The following is a 14685-nucleotide window of genomic DNA, read 5'->3' as shown; positions in this document are numbered from 1 at the left end:
TATTTAGTGAGTGAGTACAATTTAGGCTCCAGAAATATTAAAAGTCCATTAATTATTAATTATAAAGTCATCAAGAGAACATAGTGATGACATCATAAACCTGATGTCACTCAAAACAAATTATGCTTAGTTGTTTGATCGGATGGTGGGAATACATTCTCACCTCATTCATGTTTCATCAACGGTTCACTTACATCCCCATTCATCACAATTTATAAATATAAATACTTTTACAATATCAAATAAATCAATATTAATTCCAATCTATATAAACAAATTCATTACTAACTAAAGAGTAAACATTTTCTCAAATATTTTATTTTTAACAAAAAAATTTTTTTTCAAAAAGATCATTTACGTGTTGTTATTTTGGAAACCATATTTGTTTTTCTTAATTTAGAAAGAATAGTTTTGGAGTCTAATTTAAATGTGTATCTATATATATATATATAAAAGGAAATTAAAGAAAAGAACAAAAGTGTGTACCCTTTTAATGAATGGGCTGTCTGATTGATACTTTTACAAAAAAAAATGCTTTTAAATTTTAATAAAAGTATCAAAAACTGTTTAAAATTAAAAAATATATATATTTGATCCTTTCTATTTTTTTTAAAGATTTTTTCGTTCACAACTAAACATTTATTTAGATTTAGTAAACGACAGTTTGGATTTATCGTTTGTAGATGTTTAATTTAGTAATCCAATATTGAAAATGATTTTTTTTCATGATCTTACAAAACTAAATAAAAGTTTGAAAAAATATAAAAGAAAATTGTAGATAGAGAAAAAAGACAATGAAAAGAAAAGAAAAACAAATTATAAAAAAAAGCGATAAAAAGAAAGAATAAATATGGAAAGGAATAACCAACGAAAATATTTTTATAAAAATACAAAACAAGAAAAAGGGGAAAGAAAAAAAATTAGAGAAGAAGAGAAAATGACAGAAATTAATAGACCTAATTTTTTTTTTAAAATGATCAATTTTATGAATTTTATGGATGGATTAAATTTATGAAAATTTTCCATAAACCCATATATGTTAGGATTAATAAATTAAAAGTATCTAAGCTTGTAAACGCGAAATAATATAAATACAGTTAATGAGATATCAATAAAGAAAGATAAGAGACTATATTTTATATTTCGTTATTTTTTTTTTTCTAATCTGAAAATGCTTTAAACAATAATACGTTGGCCATTAGAAGGGTCAAAATCTCGTGGGCATGATGGTGACGTTACATTATTCATCCAATAAATTACTTAATTAATTAACACAAATAAACTTGTCCATGTGTGAACTTTATGATAAGTCTAATATTGGTACCATAATTCACTTCAAATACAAAGTATAATCCACTAAAGATTTTATGTTTTCCTTTTGAGAAAGATCCAATAAGGAAATTATTAATATATATATATAAAAGGGTGACATTTTTACATTGATTAAAATTTTCAAACATGGTGGCTTTATTTATATAGTTTCTGTCACTTTTATGGCAAAAAAATCTATCATCTTTGAAAAGAATTGTAATGGCAACAAGAAACTTGGATGGTTACTAAACGAATTTAAAAAGAAATAAAGAATACATTGGGGTACACAAAATTTGACACATGGGTTTAATTATTTTGCATTCATATCTAAGCATTTCGTTGTGGTCATCCTTTTTTGTCTCTTTCTATTGTCAACACTAATAATTTTTTTTTTTTATATTTCCTTTCTAATTATTTAGTTTCCATAACTTAGTCAGATCATATCTATATTCATTTCTGTTTCTTTCAAAAATTTTAGATTCATTTATATTAGTATATAGACTTATATTAGATCTAGTTAACATTTAACATTTTTGAAAATGTTATAACCAAGTTGTCAGTCACGACTCATTCATTCTCTTGGTTTTTATGTTTTTGTTTTAACATTATTATTTTGTTTATAGTGTGTTTGAAAGCAAATTTAATATGATAGTTTTTAATTTAAGCAGGTATCAAAAAGGAATCATAATAGTAATAATAATTGAATGGCATTGCTTTGGAATTTGATTAATAATGGATGTAGCTGGGACTGTCGCCACCAATTAAGGGATAAGTCGTGCATTTTCTATTTATTTATTTTGTACCAAAGTCCTACCTATTCTATTTTTCTAATCAACATGTCACATTATGTTAATATTTTTTACTTTACTCATTTCTTTATCTGTTTTACTTTATAACCCTGGGTGAAAATTTAATGCAATTTCTCGTCCTCAGAATTCAATCTTTCTCTAACTAATAATACACTTTGAAAATTATATTGTTTTTCCAAAATTGATCGTCTGAATTTATGGCATATAAATGAAAACAATTATTCAATATTAACTCTCTGTTGTTATTGCAAAGATTGGTAAAAAAATTGTTAATTAATCTTTTCCCTTAATGACTTCATTCATCTGATTGCAATGTCATTTAAAATCACATCAGAATAGGCATTTTTTTTTAGTTTCAAGAACATTGTCTTGATTTTCCTTGAATTGTGAAAAGTTTATCAATAATAAATATTTATGGTATTGGATGTGTTATTGTGTTAATATATAATGTTAAATTTATCGTAATCAACTAGTCAATTTAAGCATTTGAGTTAGATTTTTTTGTTTAATATGTATTAAAGTAGGGTATCTAGTTGTATAGTCCTACACGTATTTCTATGAATCTAAATGCCTTTTATGTAGTATTTTCTCCTACATCTGGTGGCTTTTATCTTTCCCTATTGCATGCTCCCTGTCACTTTTGTTTCTCCTTCCTTCAACTTGTTGATACGTACTTCTCTGTTTCAATATGATGAAGTTCAGGATATGATAATACAATGATATTTTACTTCATTTAACTTTAACGTCGGAATCGTTGTCATAATGCTTATGTTTTCTTAAGTAGTGTGATCACGGGCCAAAATTGATTCGAGAGAGCTCCAAACTAAAATTTATAAGCTAATGTAGTATGATCTCGAACCAAAGTTGGCTTGAGATAGTCCTAGCTAAAGAACATAAAAGCTAATGTAGTATGATACTGGACTAAGGTTGCTTCGAAATGTCAGGTATAGAGAGAGAGATTGATAAATTTTATAGTTTTTGAATTTGGAAAGAATCTCGAGGTCGATCTCAGATTGATCTCTAAAAAAATAAAATTTTCAATGGTTCTGAGATCACCCGACCGAGAGAATGAAACAGTGTATGGTCCGGAGTGGTTTGTTGCAGAGAATAATATAACCCTAATTCATTTTTGCCCTATTCATGCTTCAAAAGTGGAGTAAACTCTAATAACCTATTCCAATCTTCTCAAGTCTACATCCCAAACACGTAACTTCTCAAAGTAATAATCCAATCTTTCATTCTAGTTAATTAACTCGAATCGACCAACTAAAATGTATTTATCAAATTTATTAAAACGTTTTTTTTATAAAAAAGTTAATCAAACTCAGAAGCTTTAAGGTAATACTAATGTGTATCATGGAATTACCAAAAATTTCATCTATTAATTTATCACTTCATCTTTCTCTAAGTTTTGTAGTTTCAAATGATAACACACACCCCAAACAAAGATTAAAAATATGATGAACCCCATTAGAAACTGAATGAGCAAAAAACATCTTTGAAAAACTTCAAAATTCAACTTCAGTTCACTATATTTTTGTCCCCAACAATAATATGGAGGAATGACTCAAAGAAAACCAAAAAAATAACATATGAAACATTCCCCCTTTATTCTCTTAAAATACATCTATCTAAATCTAAACCCACAACCAAAAGACTACAAAATCCCAAGCAAAGAATTGTGTTTTCTTTTTTCCTTTTTCTACAAGTATATGCCCTCTTGCAAAAGATATTGATCCAACCCCAAATTCAAAAGATTAATGGATTCACCAAGGCCTTGATGTTGATAATTATCAAATGCCATCTCAAAAGAATTGTCCATCCATAAAGGGTCTGTCCAAAAATCACCGGTGCAACTCTCCGGCAGCCTCTCATCCACCAGCTCCATGTCCATATAATGTCCGGCGGTTGGTGATTCAACGATACTCTCAATTTGCTCACTGATCTCTACAGCCGTTGGATCCATAATGAGAGTAGAATTATTGTTTGACCTCTCAATTTCCCTGGAAAACACATCATGATCAATTGGGTTGGTTTCGGCCGCTGTGGCCGGCGGCAACGGCTGTTTGTTTGCCAATTTTATTAACATTTTCTTGTTTTCGATCTGCTGTTTCATCACTCTTCTCTTTAAAACTGTATTCCAATGATTCTTTATATCGTTGTCTGTTCTTCCTGGCATTACTCCCGCCATTGTAGACCATCTGCCAATCAAAAACACAGACACATAAATTTACGAAAAAACATCAGTATTATAAATTTTATGTAAGTTAGTAAATTATGTTCATATTAACACTTGCTTGAAGAAGAACAAGAGAGAAAGAAATGGAAAGGAGCCACAGAAAAGAAAGAATGGAAGAGGAAAACACTATTTAGTAGTGTCGAGAAAGAGTGCTTCACACTTGATGCCATGATAAAATAAATTTACCATAATCCATCAACATAAGTTTTTGGATAAATCTAAAAGTTAACGAAACTATATATATATATAGGATAAATTGAATGGTTTTTGGTAGTACCTGCCACCTATTTGTGCATACATTTGGATGATAGTTTCTTCTTCTTCTAAGGAAAATCCTCCTCTCCTAATATTAGGTCTCAAATAATTCATCCATCTTAATCTGCAACTCTTCCCACATCTCAAAAGACCTAAATTTATGAACACAACCATATATAAGAGATCATATAAACTTTAATTAATGAAGATCATCAAAGTTGAGTTAAAGTAAATTAATGAAAAAGATGAGTATAGTAGAGTATACTAACCAGCATATTTGGGAAGTCTTCTCCAATTCCAATGGCCATATTTATTAACATAATCAATAAGCTTTTGATCTTCTTCAGGTGTCCACACACCCTTTTTCACTGTGGTTTCATCACAGCAACAACAACACTTAGCCATATTGATTTCAATTGAGATGTTAGAGATGAGGAAATTAATAATAATGCGTAGTGTGTCATAGAAACGAAAGAGTTTATTGGTATTTATATTGATATAAGTAAGGATATAAGTAAGCAGGAACGCGTATGGATAAAATTTAAAAAAAAAGTACAAAATATTTAATTAATTCTTTACTAAATTATTTGAAGATCTTTTGTTTATGTTATTTCCTAGAAATGTTCTACCCTTTTCATTCACAGTTCTTCTCTGTCCTTTTCTTAATTAATTTAATGTCATTATATATATTCTATTATATATAAATATTATAATATTATATTATCATTATTCCTTTTCATTTAGTTCAACCATATGGATATGGGATATGTGTGGGGGATTCTTCCAACCATTTTCAGAGAGAGTGTATCTATATTCTATATTTTGTTCAAAAGGATTGGATGTGTGGATCATTCTTCTGTTAAATTTTAAGTTAATTTATGATTTAGGCCTTGTTTGAAACAAAATCTTGTTCGTTAAGATGCTTACACTTCCTTTATAATAAATTTTAGAATTTTTTTCAAAAATAGTAAGAAAAAAAAACAAATTATTTACCTATAGATCGGATAATAAATTTTGTTTTTAGTTTTCTTTAAAAAAAACTCCTAATTTTTTAAACTTTTTATATTTTAAAATTAGGGTTTGAATTTTAGACTAATTCCAAATCTAATAAAGTTTAATATAAAATTATTTTAGCAAAATATAGATTCTAACAATTTTTTTTTAGAATCTACTGTTTTGTTTATATATATTTTGTGAATAGAAAAAACATCAATTAGGTTACTAGAAAATATGAAAACATGATTGGAATTGTGTGAAAGCAAAGCAAATTTCCAAGACCAGAAAAATCAAAGGGTTACTGAATATGAGGCTCTAAATTTATAATTGAGAAATTACATGAGAAAAATATTTTTAAAAAATAGCTCATAACACTTGTTTAATTTGAGGTAATCTTTTCCAAATTTACTATTTTTATAATTTAAAAAATATAAATAACATAAATTATATTATCACAAAATTTCTTTTACTATTTTTTGCAAATTTCCCTTTATAATTTGCATAAAAATGAAAAAGTACAAAATCGCAAATTTATGGTAAAATTAGGCGTCAACGACGTACAATTAAGTAAACGTGTAAATGATAATAATAACTGCCACGCGTCAATCAAGTACAATCAACGGTCTACGTGTGGTCAGAGTAAATTCCATTATTTTAGTCATATTTGTAAATTCACAAACTCTTTCTCACTAATCTCTTACTAACATTTATGAATAAATATTACAAACTATTTAATTACCTTATTAATATTACTAATTACAATAAAATTATGTTCTCCATTCTTCAAATTTCTTCAATTCTACGCCATAAAACTATATTGATTTCTAATTAAAAATACCAAGGCTGCCCTTAGGTTTGATAAAAAATAATAATGATTAAAAACATTACCATCTGAAAATAAATCAATTATAATGGTTATTCAATATACAATCATTACCTTTTTTTTATTTCAAATTTGTCACAAGTTAATTGAATAGGTACTAAAGGAAACTTGAATTTTTTTTAGATCCCAATAGAATAGTTTTGTTCTAGCTAGTTGTGAATAAACTAAATAATTTTGAATGTGATTGGTTTCATTCATTATAATATATGTTTTTCACCTAATTTTGAATGTTGTTGGTGAGGATTTGCATTAAACTGTACGTGCTGATCAATGTTTGTACAAATTTTTTTTCTTCTAATAGTTATATGATTAATCACTTGTTCGATCATTCCTTCGAAATTAGAGATTAGATTATGTTGAGATTTGGATCTTGATTGAAAATTAATCATGACTTTCTATTTTTAATATTAGAAATTCGATCATCTTTACTAAAATGAAGTTTGGAGGTTCTTATTCTTATTTATTACCTAACTATGAATTTGATTAATAAATCATCTAGAGTGCAATTAATTAGACTCATTCTATTCTCCTTACGTGGAGTACACAATTGATTGGTATTTTATTTTTTTATGAATCTTACATCACAATTTCTTTAAAGACTATAGCTGGGGGTGAGAACATAAGACAATTTGAGGATGTTTATTATTCTTATTTATTTGTTTATTATTATACATATAAAACCATGTTAAGAAGGGTGGATTGGGGTTAGTTCACAAGTTTAATTGTGTAAATATAACATTTTTTGGTCTAGGACTTAATTTCAAAAAGAATTCACGAGAAAATTCATATCAACTGTCACATACATCTATATTAAGAACTTTAAGAAAATGTTAAGTGAAAGTACAATCTTTTAATTTGTTTTTTTTCATAAATATATTCATGTATTAAATTCCAACGAAATAAAATTGAATTATCTTTTTCAATAGTGCAATTAGAGCTAGGCTTTAATTAATGCAGGCAATTTACATACATATTATATATATACCATTCCAAACAAAATAGACAATAATAATAATAATAACATTATTATTATAATTAAATGGATAGTCAACTGAAACAATCAAACTTTGGGTTCTAAACGTTAGAAAGTTGACTTGAAGAAGAAAATTTCGAGTTTAATCAATAGGATTGAAATATTTGTTAATTCCTCAGTTCACATTTTATGATCTTTGGACTTTTCATACGTTTTTCTTTTCATTTAATTTGTTGTATTCACTGAACAAGATGCTATCTCTAGATGTCATCTTGTGATCACAAAACACGTTATCAATTTGTGTTCACTTGATATAAAACTTGAATATCAAGTTAGAGATTCAATTTTATCATCTATTGTTATAAAAAAGTTAATTTCAATTTATTTATATGTAATTGTTTTTAGTTGCATATACTAAAATGGTAGGAATCAAGGAGTGTATGACATATGTGGACTAAGTTGACACAATATTTGTATATGATCATTAACCGGTTAAAAATCAATCAATCAATTAGATATATAAATTTGAATTTCACTTTATAAATTTTAAAAGATTCAAAAGTTGATGGAGTAAATTTAATATATTTTGAAAGTTCTAAGTATGTAATTGACACAAACTACTTTGAAATTAAACTTACAATTGCTAAATTTATAATTTAAACCATTTTAATTTAAAGAGCACACAGACAAAGTTACACAAGTCATTTGATAGTCATTTGACGATATTTGAAACTAATCTTAGAAAAAAAAAAGGATAAAGAAACAATTTTAGGATGATACCAAAATCAAAGCTATGATGGTGTATATCCAAAGTGGACATTTCTATGGTTTTCTTTTCATAAATTTAACCGTGCAAAATTTGAGTTTTTAGGTACATTCTATTACTATTGAACATGCTAAAGGACCTTTTCACATGGGTGGATATGCACTTTTAACTATGCGAAATAAATAAAAAGTTTCTAAAATTATGATATGCCTTTTAGTTCCTAAAATTGTTTCTTTGTTAAACTGATTTCAAAAGGTGTTATGATATGCTTTACTTATTGTTTTCTTTGATGATTATCAGTTAAAAATTGTGTGTTTTTGTTTGATAATTATTAGGATGACTTTATTCTCTATAGACGAAACTTCAAAACATAGTTGTTCTAGTCCAGTGTTAGAAAAAAGAAAACCGATTAAACCACCATCATCGGTATGGGAACATTTTATAAAAGTAGAAGGATGTGATCCTAAATATCCTAAGGTTGCTTGTAAACATTGTGGGACTTCATATGTTTGTGATTCCAAAAGAAATGATACAACTAATTTAAAAAGACATTTAGAGAAATGTAAGAATTACGTAGATCCATTGGAAGATAATGTTGATAAGGAGCGAAGGAGATTATGAAAGTAGTTTAATGGCTACATCCTTCACTCAAAAAAATTGTAGAACAATGTTTGGTAGTATGGTTATCTTGGAGGAATTGTCATTTAAATTTGTAGAAAGTAAAGAATTTCATCAATTTTGTTGGGCATTAAATCCAAAGTTTGTGATTCCATCAAGAGTAATTGTTGCAAAGGATTGTTTTCATATGTATATGAAGGAGAAAAAAAAGTTTAAAAGTGTATTAACTTGAAGTAGCTAAAGAGTTTGTTTAACAACGGATACATAGACTTCTATGCAAAATATTAATTATATAGTTATTATAATTGCTCATTTCATTGATGATGATTGGAACCTACACAAAAGAATTTTGAACTTTTATCAAATAGCTAATCATAAAGGAGAGCCATTGAAAAGTTCTTAGAAGGTTGGGGTATTGATAGACTCTTTATTATAATAGTTGATAATGCAAGTTCAAATGATGTAGTCATTGCATGCTTGGTTAAAAAGTTTAGAGGCAGAAATGAGTTAGTGTTGGATGGTGGATTTATTCATGTTAGATGTTGTGTCCATATTCTTAATTTGATTGTTAGTGATGCCTTAAAAAATTTGCATGTGTCTATCATTCGAATCAAAAATGGTGTGAAGTATGTTAGGTCATCTCTTGCTAGATTGCAAATATTTAAAGATTTTGCTAAAGAAAATAAATTGTCTTACGATGGATGTTCCAATACGATGGAATTCTACTTTTACTAAGTTGGATTGAGCAATTAAGTGTCAAAAGACGTTTGAAAGATTAGAGGAGCACAACCCTAGTTATTTTCCAAAAGATGATATTCCTACTGTTGAAGATTGTGATAATGCAAAAGTGATTGTAAAGTTTCTAAAAACTTTTTTAGAGGTAACAATGAAGTTTTCTGCATTTATGCATGTGACTTCAAATATATTTTTTTCATGAGCTTTGTTTGATCCAAGAAATAATTCGTGAATACTCGCTATATGAGAATGCATTATTGAGTCAGCTGACATTAAGCATGCTGACAAAATTCAACAAGTATTGGGATGTAATTACAAGTGAGAAACCAATTTATTATTATATGTTTATGTAGTTCTTGACGCTAGGTACAAGTTGGCTTATGAGAATTATTGTTTTAATGAATTTTTGGATGATGATAGTGCAAAAAAATGGACGAATAAGGTTGAAGAAGCATTTAATCGATTGTATGATGATTATTATATGAGAATGTCAATGCTAAAAGAAAAATATTCACAAACACAATCATCTACTCCTATCGAAGGATCTAGCTTTAAAAGTCAAAGCGAAATGTCTTATATCTCATCTAGTGGATCTTATAAGACACGTGCTGCTGTTCATGATAGATTTAAACAAAACAATAAAACATGTCTCGATGATGCTAAACAGAGGTGACTCGTTATCCAGATGAGACCCGTATAGAAGATGAATATTTAGGCTTGCTAAATTGGTGGAAGGTGAATTCCTCTTGATTTAAGATCATTAGCCAAGTAATAAGGGACATCTACAATATTCATATTTCAACTGTGCCTTCTGAGTCAGACTTTAGTACTAGAGAACGAGTGTTAGATTCTTTTTTAAGTTCATTAACTCCTCAAACTGCAAAGGGACTCATTTGTGCTTAGAATTGGATTAAATCTAAATCTTTGGATGACATGGCTGAAGAAATTGACGAAGGTAATATTTTTTTGAAGTAGGCATTTAAAATATAAAATTGTCTCATTAAACTAACAATTTGTCATTTTGATTTAGAATTCATAAACATAGGAGAGGAGATGGAAGCTACATTTGAGAATATGAATCATGAGTCTATGGTCTAAATCCCTACTCTCAAGTTTTTATTTACATCTTTTTGTTTTAAATTGTTAACTTGTTAAATATTGAATCTTGTTTTTCTATAATTTTGGAGCACAGTGATAGAAGGACTTTGGGTTATACGAACAAGACGAAACGTAGACAGTGCATTCAATTGTAAATGTTATGTATTATTTACATAAATTGAGAATATTTTTTTGTGATTTTTTGTTGTAGGAGATATTTTATTCTTTTTTAACGTTTTTCTTACCTTTAACTACTCAACACTATATTCAATTGGACCCTTGCACAAAAAGTGTTTTGGCTTTAAAATGAATAATTTGGGTTTTGTTGGACTGTGTAGTAAAGAAAGAAAAGGAGAGGGAGAGGGAGAGAGAGGAGGGGAAAAAAAAGACCCGACCTGAACCAACTGATGTTGACCCGACCCGATTGGGTTCTACCCGCACCATTTTCATGCATTGTGGGTCGAATCGGGTTTGAAGGAAAACCGACCCGACCCAGTCCAATTACACCCCTAGCAAAGATTAGCAACAAACATGTCAAAATGAATTTACAAAGAAATGGGACAAATTAATTCTATAAACCATTAGTTTAAACTACCTTTCTATGAAGCTTCAAATAAATTTTACCTTTTTTTGGCTGGATATGTATAGTAACTCAATAATGTTACATATGGATATACTATACAATATGGACATAACGGTATGTCATATTTCAAGTACATATTTAATAAAATATTCATTTGTAAGAATATGCATTACTTTATACCAAAAGAAAATTGAAAAGTAAATGTGTTGGTGTATTTGTATGCTTGAAAAATTTAGCTACATCTATTTCAAGCTCAAAAGTTATTTTTATTGTCATATGTGTCATTTTAGTATTTGGTCAATTCAACAATTGTTCTATACATGTCTAATTTATTTGTTGCACTAACAAGTATCCGATACATATCTAATAAGTGATATTTTTTACCTAAGAAAAATCAGGCCCAACACAAACAAAGTAACTATTAGTTTGATACTAATTGACATGTACTTTAAAAGTTGAAGGCTCAAAACTTGCGAACAAGTTGGTTGTACACATAAAATCACACAGTTGAAAATGATAAAACAAAAAACTTTAGAACATATATTACATGGATACTGTAGAGAAAGTGCAAAGGAAGATTAATAAAGTTAGATTTTATTTTAGAGCAAAAGAGAGAATATATATACTGAATTTGGATGAAAAGAGAGCAAAGCCTTGGGAATTCAGCAAATCTTCAAGACTAGGAGGGTGTTGTAGATGTGCTGCTTTTGGTCTGAGATGAGGGAGTCCATGAGTTGGTCTTCGAATTTTGGTTTGAAGATGATGAGGATGAGGATTCAGTGAAGAAGACTAGATGCTCTTGGCTGTCGCTAAACGCAAGTAGAGATCTTGGCATTGGCGGTTTGTTAACTTCCAAAACATCTTCAAGAATTTGGACAATATTACTCATTGATGGTCTTTGAACTTCTTCATCTTGGATGCACCAACACGCTACTCTACAAACCTTTGTTACCTCTTTTACATCAGCATTTTCTTGTAGTTTCGGGTCCAACAAACCAAGGATATCACCTTCTTCGGTCATTACTTTTGCTACCAGACTTGGAAAAAATTTGATTGTTCCATCTTCAGATTGCTCTGAGTTTCGTCTTCCCGATACAAGCTCGAAAAGCATCATCCCGTAGCTAAAAACATCAGCTTTTGCTGTTATTGCCACCCCTGAAATCCATTCTGGCGCTAGATAGCCTCGTGTGCCTCTCATGGTTGTTAGGACTCTGCTGAACTCTCGTCCAAACAGCTTGGCCAAGCCAAAGTCAGCTACTTTAGGACAAAATTGATCATCCAAGAGTATGTTTTCGGGCTTGATGTCGCAGTGTACGATGCATTCACGACACTTCTCGTGCAGATAAGCCAACCCTCTTGCAGTCCCAAGAGCAATTTGGTATCTTGTTTTCCATTCCAAGACATTATTAGGATTCTGGTTGTGGAAAATATGAGAATCTAATGAACCATTTGGCATGTAATCATAGACCAACAGTTTTTTACTACCATCAGAACAAAATCCTCGAAGTCGAATCAAGTTAACATGTTGTATTGTCCCAATTGTGCTGACTTCTGTCCTGAATTGCTTCTCTCCTTGGCTAACACTCTCGAGTTTCTTCACCGCCACGATCGTGGAATCGGACAAAGACCCTTTAAAGACAGAACCAAACCCTCCTCCTCCAAGTTTATGTGAGAAGTTCTTTGTTGCATTTAGCAAATCTCTATACTCAAAAGCCACTAATGAACCCTCCACTGTTTTTCCTTTTCCTACAATTCTTCTCCTTCTCAAAAGAATAAAAGCTAAAACAGCCAACACAATTACTAAACCAACAGCTGCGCCAACAGCAACACCAATAATCATTCCTGTATTCCTCTTCCTACTTGAGAATTCAGAAGCTGCGAGCTTAAGATACAACGGTCTCGCACTCGGATCGGTTTGTGACAGTTGCCGTAAATCCAAGAGATCTCCACTCCAAGTTTCACACTGACCATTCTGATAAGAGTAAGCAACACAAGAACATTTATTTAAACATAATGATTCACAATCTCCACCATTTCCAACTGGCACAAACTCTGAAAGATCAGGCAATTTCATAGAAGACATCAACAAAAATCTATCCCTACCGCCATTCGAAACTGGATTCTCGCATTTCAATTTCGTTTTTCGTCGGCACCCACCGGAGTACTCTTTCAAATCCCATTCAAGATTAGAGTTTGGCTCAAAACCGTCAACACAACTACAAATAGGAGAGGTATTCTCAGTACAACGCCCAAATGCTCCACAAAGAGCATAAACTTCACATTGTTGCCTTGGTTGACCCCAAAACAAATTCCAATTCTTAGAACTCTCCAACCAAGTGAATTGCTTAGCCTGTCCTGACACATCCATCACAAACCTTGATATAACTGAAGAGTTATACATTGAATAAGTGAAATAGCTTTCAGTATCAGTTTTCACAAAGCTGAAATTATATATATAATTAAGCCTCATCTCAGGAACCAAACTAAACATATTAGCCACCCAAGGCCCACTACTCCAATACTGTTTAGTTCTATTCCACATAATGAAATAAGCATTGGTTCCATTAGGATCTAATTCAAGAGAGAAATGACCAGATCCAGGATCATCAGGGTTCTTCCACGAAGTTAAATGTTGGGTTTGTTTAGTAATTTCATTTCTTCCAAGCTTACTTCCAGGAAGCCAAGTATCAGTGGGAAAATCAAAACTTTGCCATAAGGGTTTTGATGAATTAGTAATAGACCCATCTTTCAATACAAAATTCCCATCATCCTGAATGGTAGCTTGTAAAGATCCAAAGGGTGGTTTAGAACTTACATTAGTGGACCAAACAGGGAAATTAGAGCCATTTAAGAGTACTAAGTTGCCATTTTGAAATTTCAAGACAGATTTTGAAGGATCTGAAATGGGTGTATCTCTATTAGCAACCCAAACTACTGTTTTTACAGAAATTTTATTATACCAAATACCTATGTAATACTTGGATGAAGATTTACCTGGAGTGAAGAAACCAAGTTTGAAATTTTCTTTAGAAGAAACAATGGTTTTGTCTCCAGAGATGGAATCATTTAATGAGATGGTATCTATTGCCACGGATGGTTGGAAAAAGATGAGGAAGAAGACATAAAATATGAACCACCACAAAGCATCTCTGCTTTCCATAGCTGCAGAAGGAATTTGCAGAGAGAGAGAGAGAAAGAGATAGAAAAAACAGAGAAGGTTTTGATATGAAATGACAATGGCGTCAAGTTTTCCACGCGTCTAATCTGAAGAAAAGTCAATGTTCCCACCAATGACTTCAACTGACTCCTTCAAATGTTCAAATGTTCAAATCATCAAATGTTCCAATTGTTTGAGAATCACTATAACAAGTTAGAACACAATTTAATTCTAAACAGTTTCTAATAAACTAAATTATGGA

The 14685-nt window shown here is 30.0% G+C and overlaps 2 protein-coding genes across 2 annotated transcripts; both read right to left on the bottom strand.

Annotated features, from left to right (window-relative positions):
* Positions 1-3576: 3576 nt before the first annotated feature.
* LOC101219416 (transcription factor MYB13) lies at positions 3577-5060 on the bottom strand. Its single transcript, XM_004144522.3, has 3 exons — positions 4884-5060; positions 4637-4766; positions 3577-4321 (listed from the first exon to the last, which is right to left on the bottom strand). The coding sequence occupies exons 1-3, from the start codon at positions 5017-5019 to the stop codon at positions 3823-3825; spliced, it is 765 nt and encodes a 254-aa protein (XP_004144570.1). The 5' UTR covers positions 5020-5060; the 3' UTR covers positions 3577-3822.
* Positions 5061-11674: 6614 nt separating this feature from the next.
* On the bottom strand, positions 11675-14685 carry LOC101217132 (G-type lectin S-receptor-like serine/threonine-protein kinase At2g19130). The gene has a single exon (XM_004144432.3). It carries the CDS (start codon positions 14424-14426, stop codon positions 11946-11948), a length of 2481 nt encoding a protein of 826 aa, XP_004144480.1. The 5' UTR covers positions 14427-14685; the 3' UTR covers positions 11675-11945.

The sequence above is a fragment of the Cucumis sativus genome, chromosome 7 (assembly GCF_000004075.3).
Source record: "Cucumis sativus cultivar 9930 chromosome 7, Cucumber_9930_V3, whole genome shotgun sequence".
Lineage (NCBI taxonomy): Eukaryota > Viridiplantae > Streptophyta > Magnoliopsida > Cucurbitales > Cucurbitaceae > Cucumis > Cucumis sativus.
This window is presented reverse-complemented; position numbering and strand designations above follow the sequence as displayed.

Bases quoted from the DNA above. Each gene is read 5' to 3' on its own strand.
- LOC101219416 (XM_004144522.3), bottom strand. From the start codon at position 5,019: ATGGCTAAGTGTTGTTGTTGCTGTGATGAAACCACAGTGAAAAAGGGT. The intron at 4,767-4,883 runs GTTAGTATACTC...TCATAAATTTAG, and splicing joins AAGACTTCCCAAATATGCTG to GTCTTTTGAGATGTGGGAAG. The intron at 4,322-4,636 runs GTACTACCAAAA...TTTGATTGGCAG, and splicing joins TATGCACAAATAGGTGGCAG to ATGGTCTACAATGGCGGGAG.
- LOC101217132 (XM_004144432.3), bottom strand. From the start codon at position 14,426: ATGGAAAGCAGAGATGCTTTGTGGTGGTTCATATTTTATGTCTTCTTC.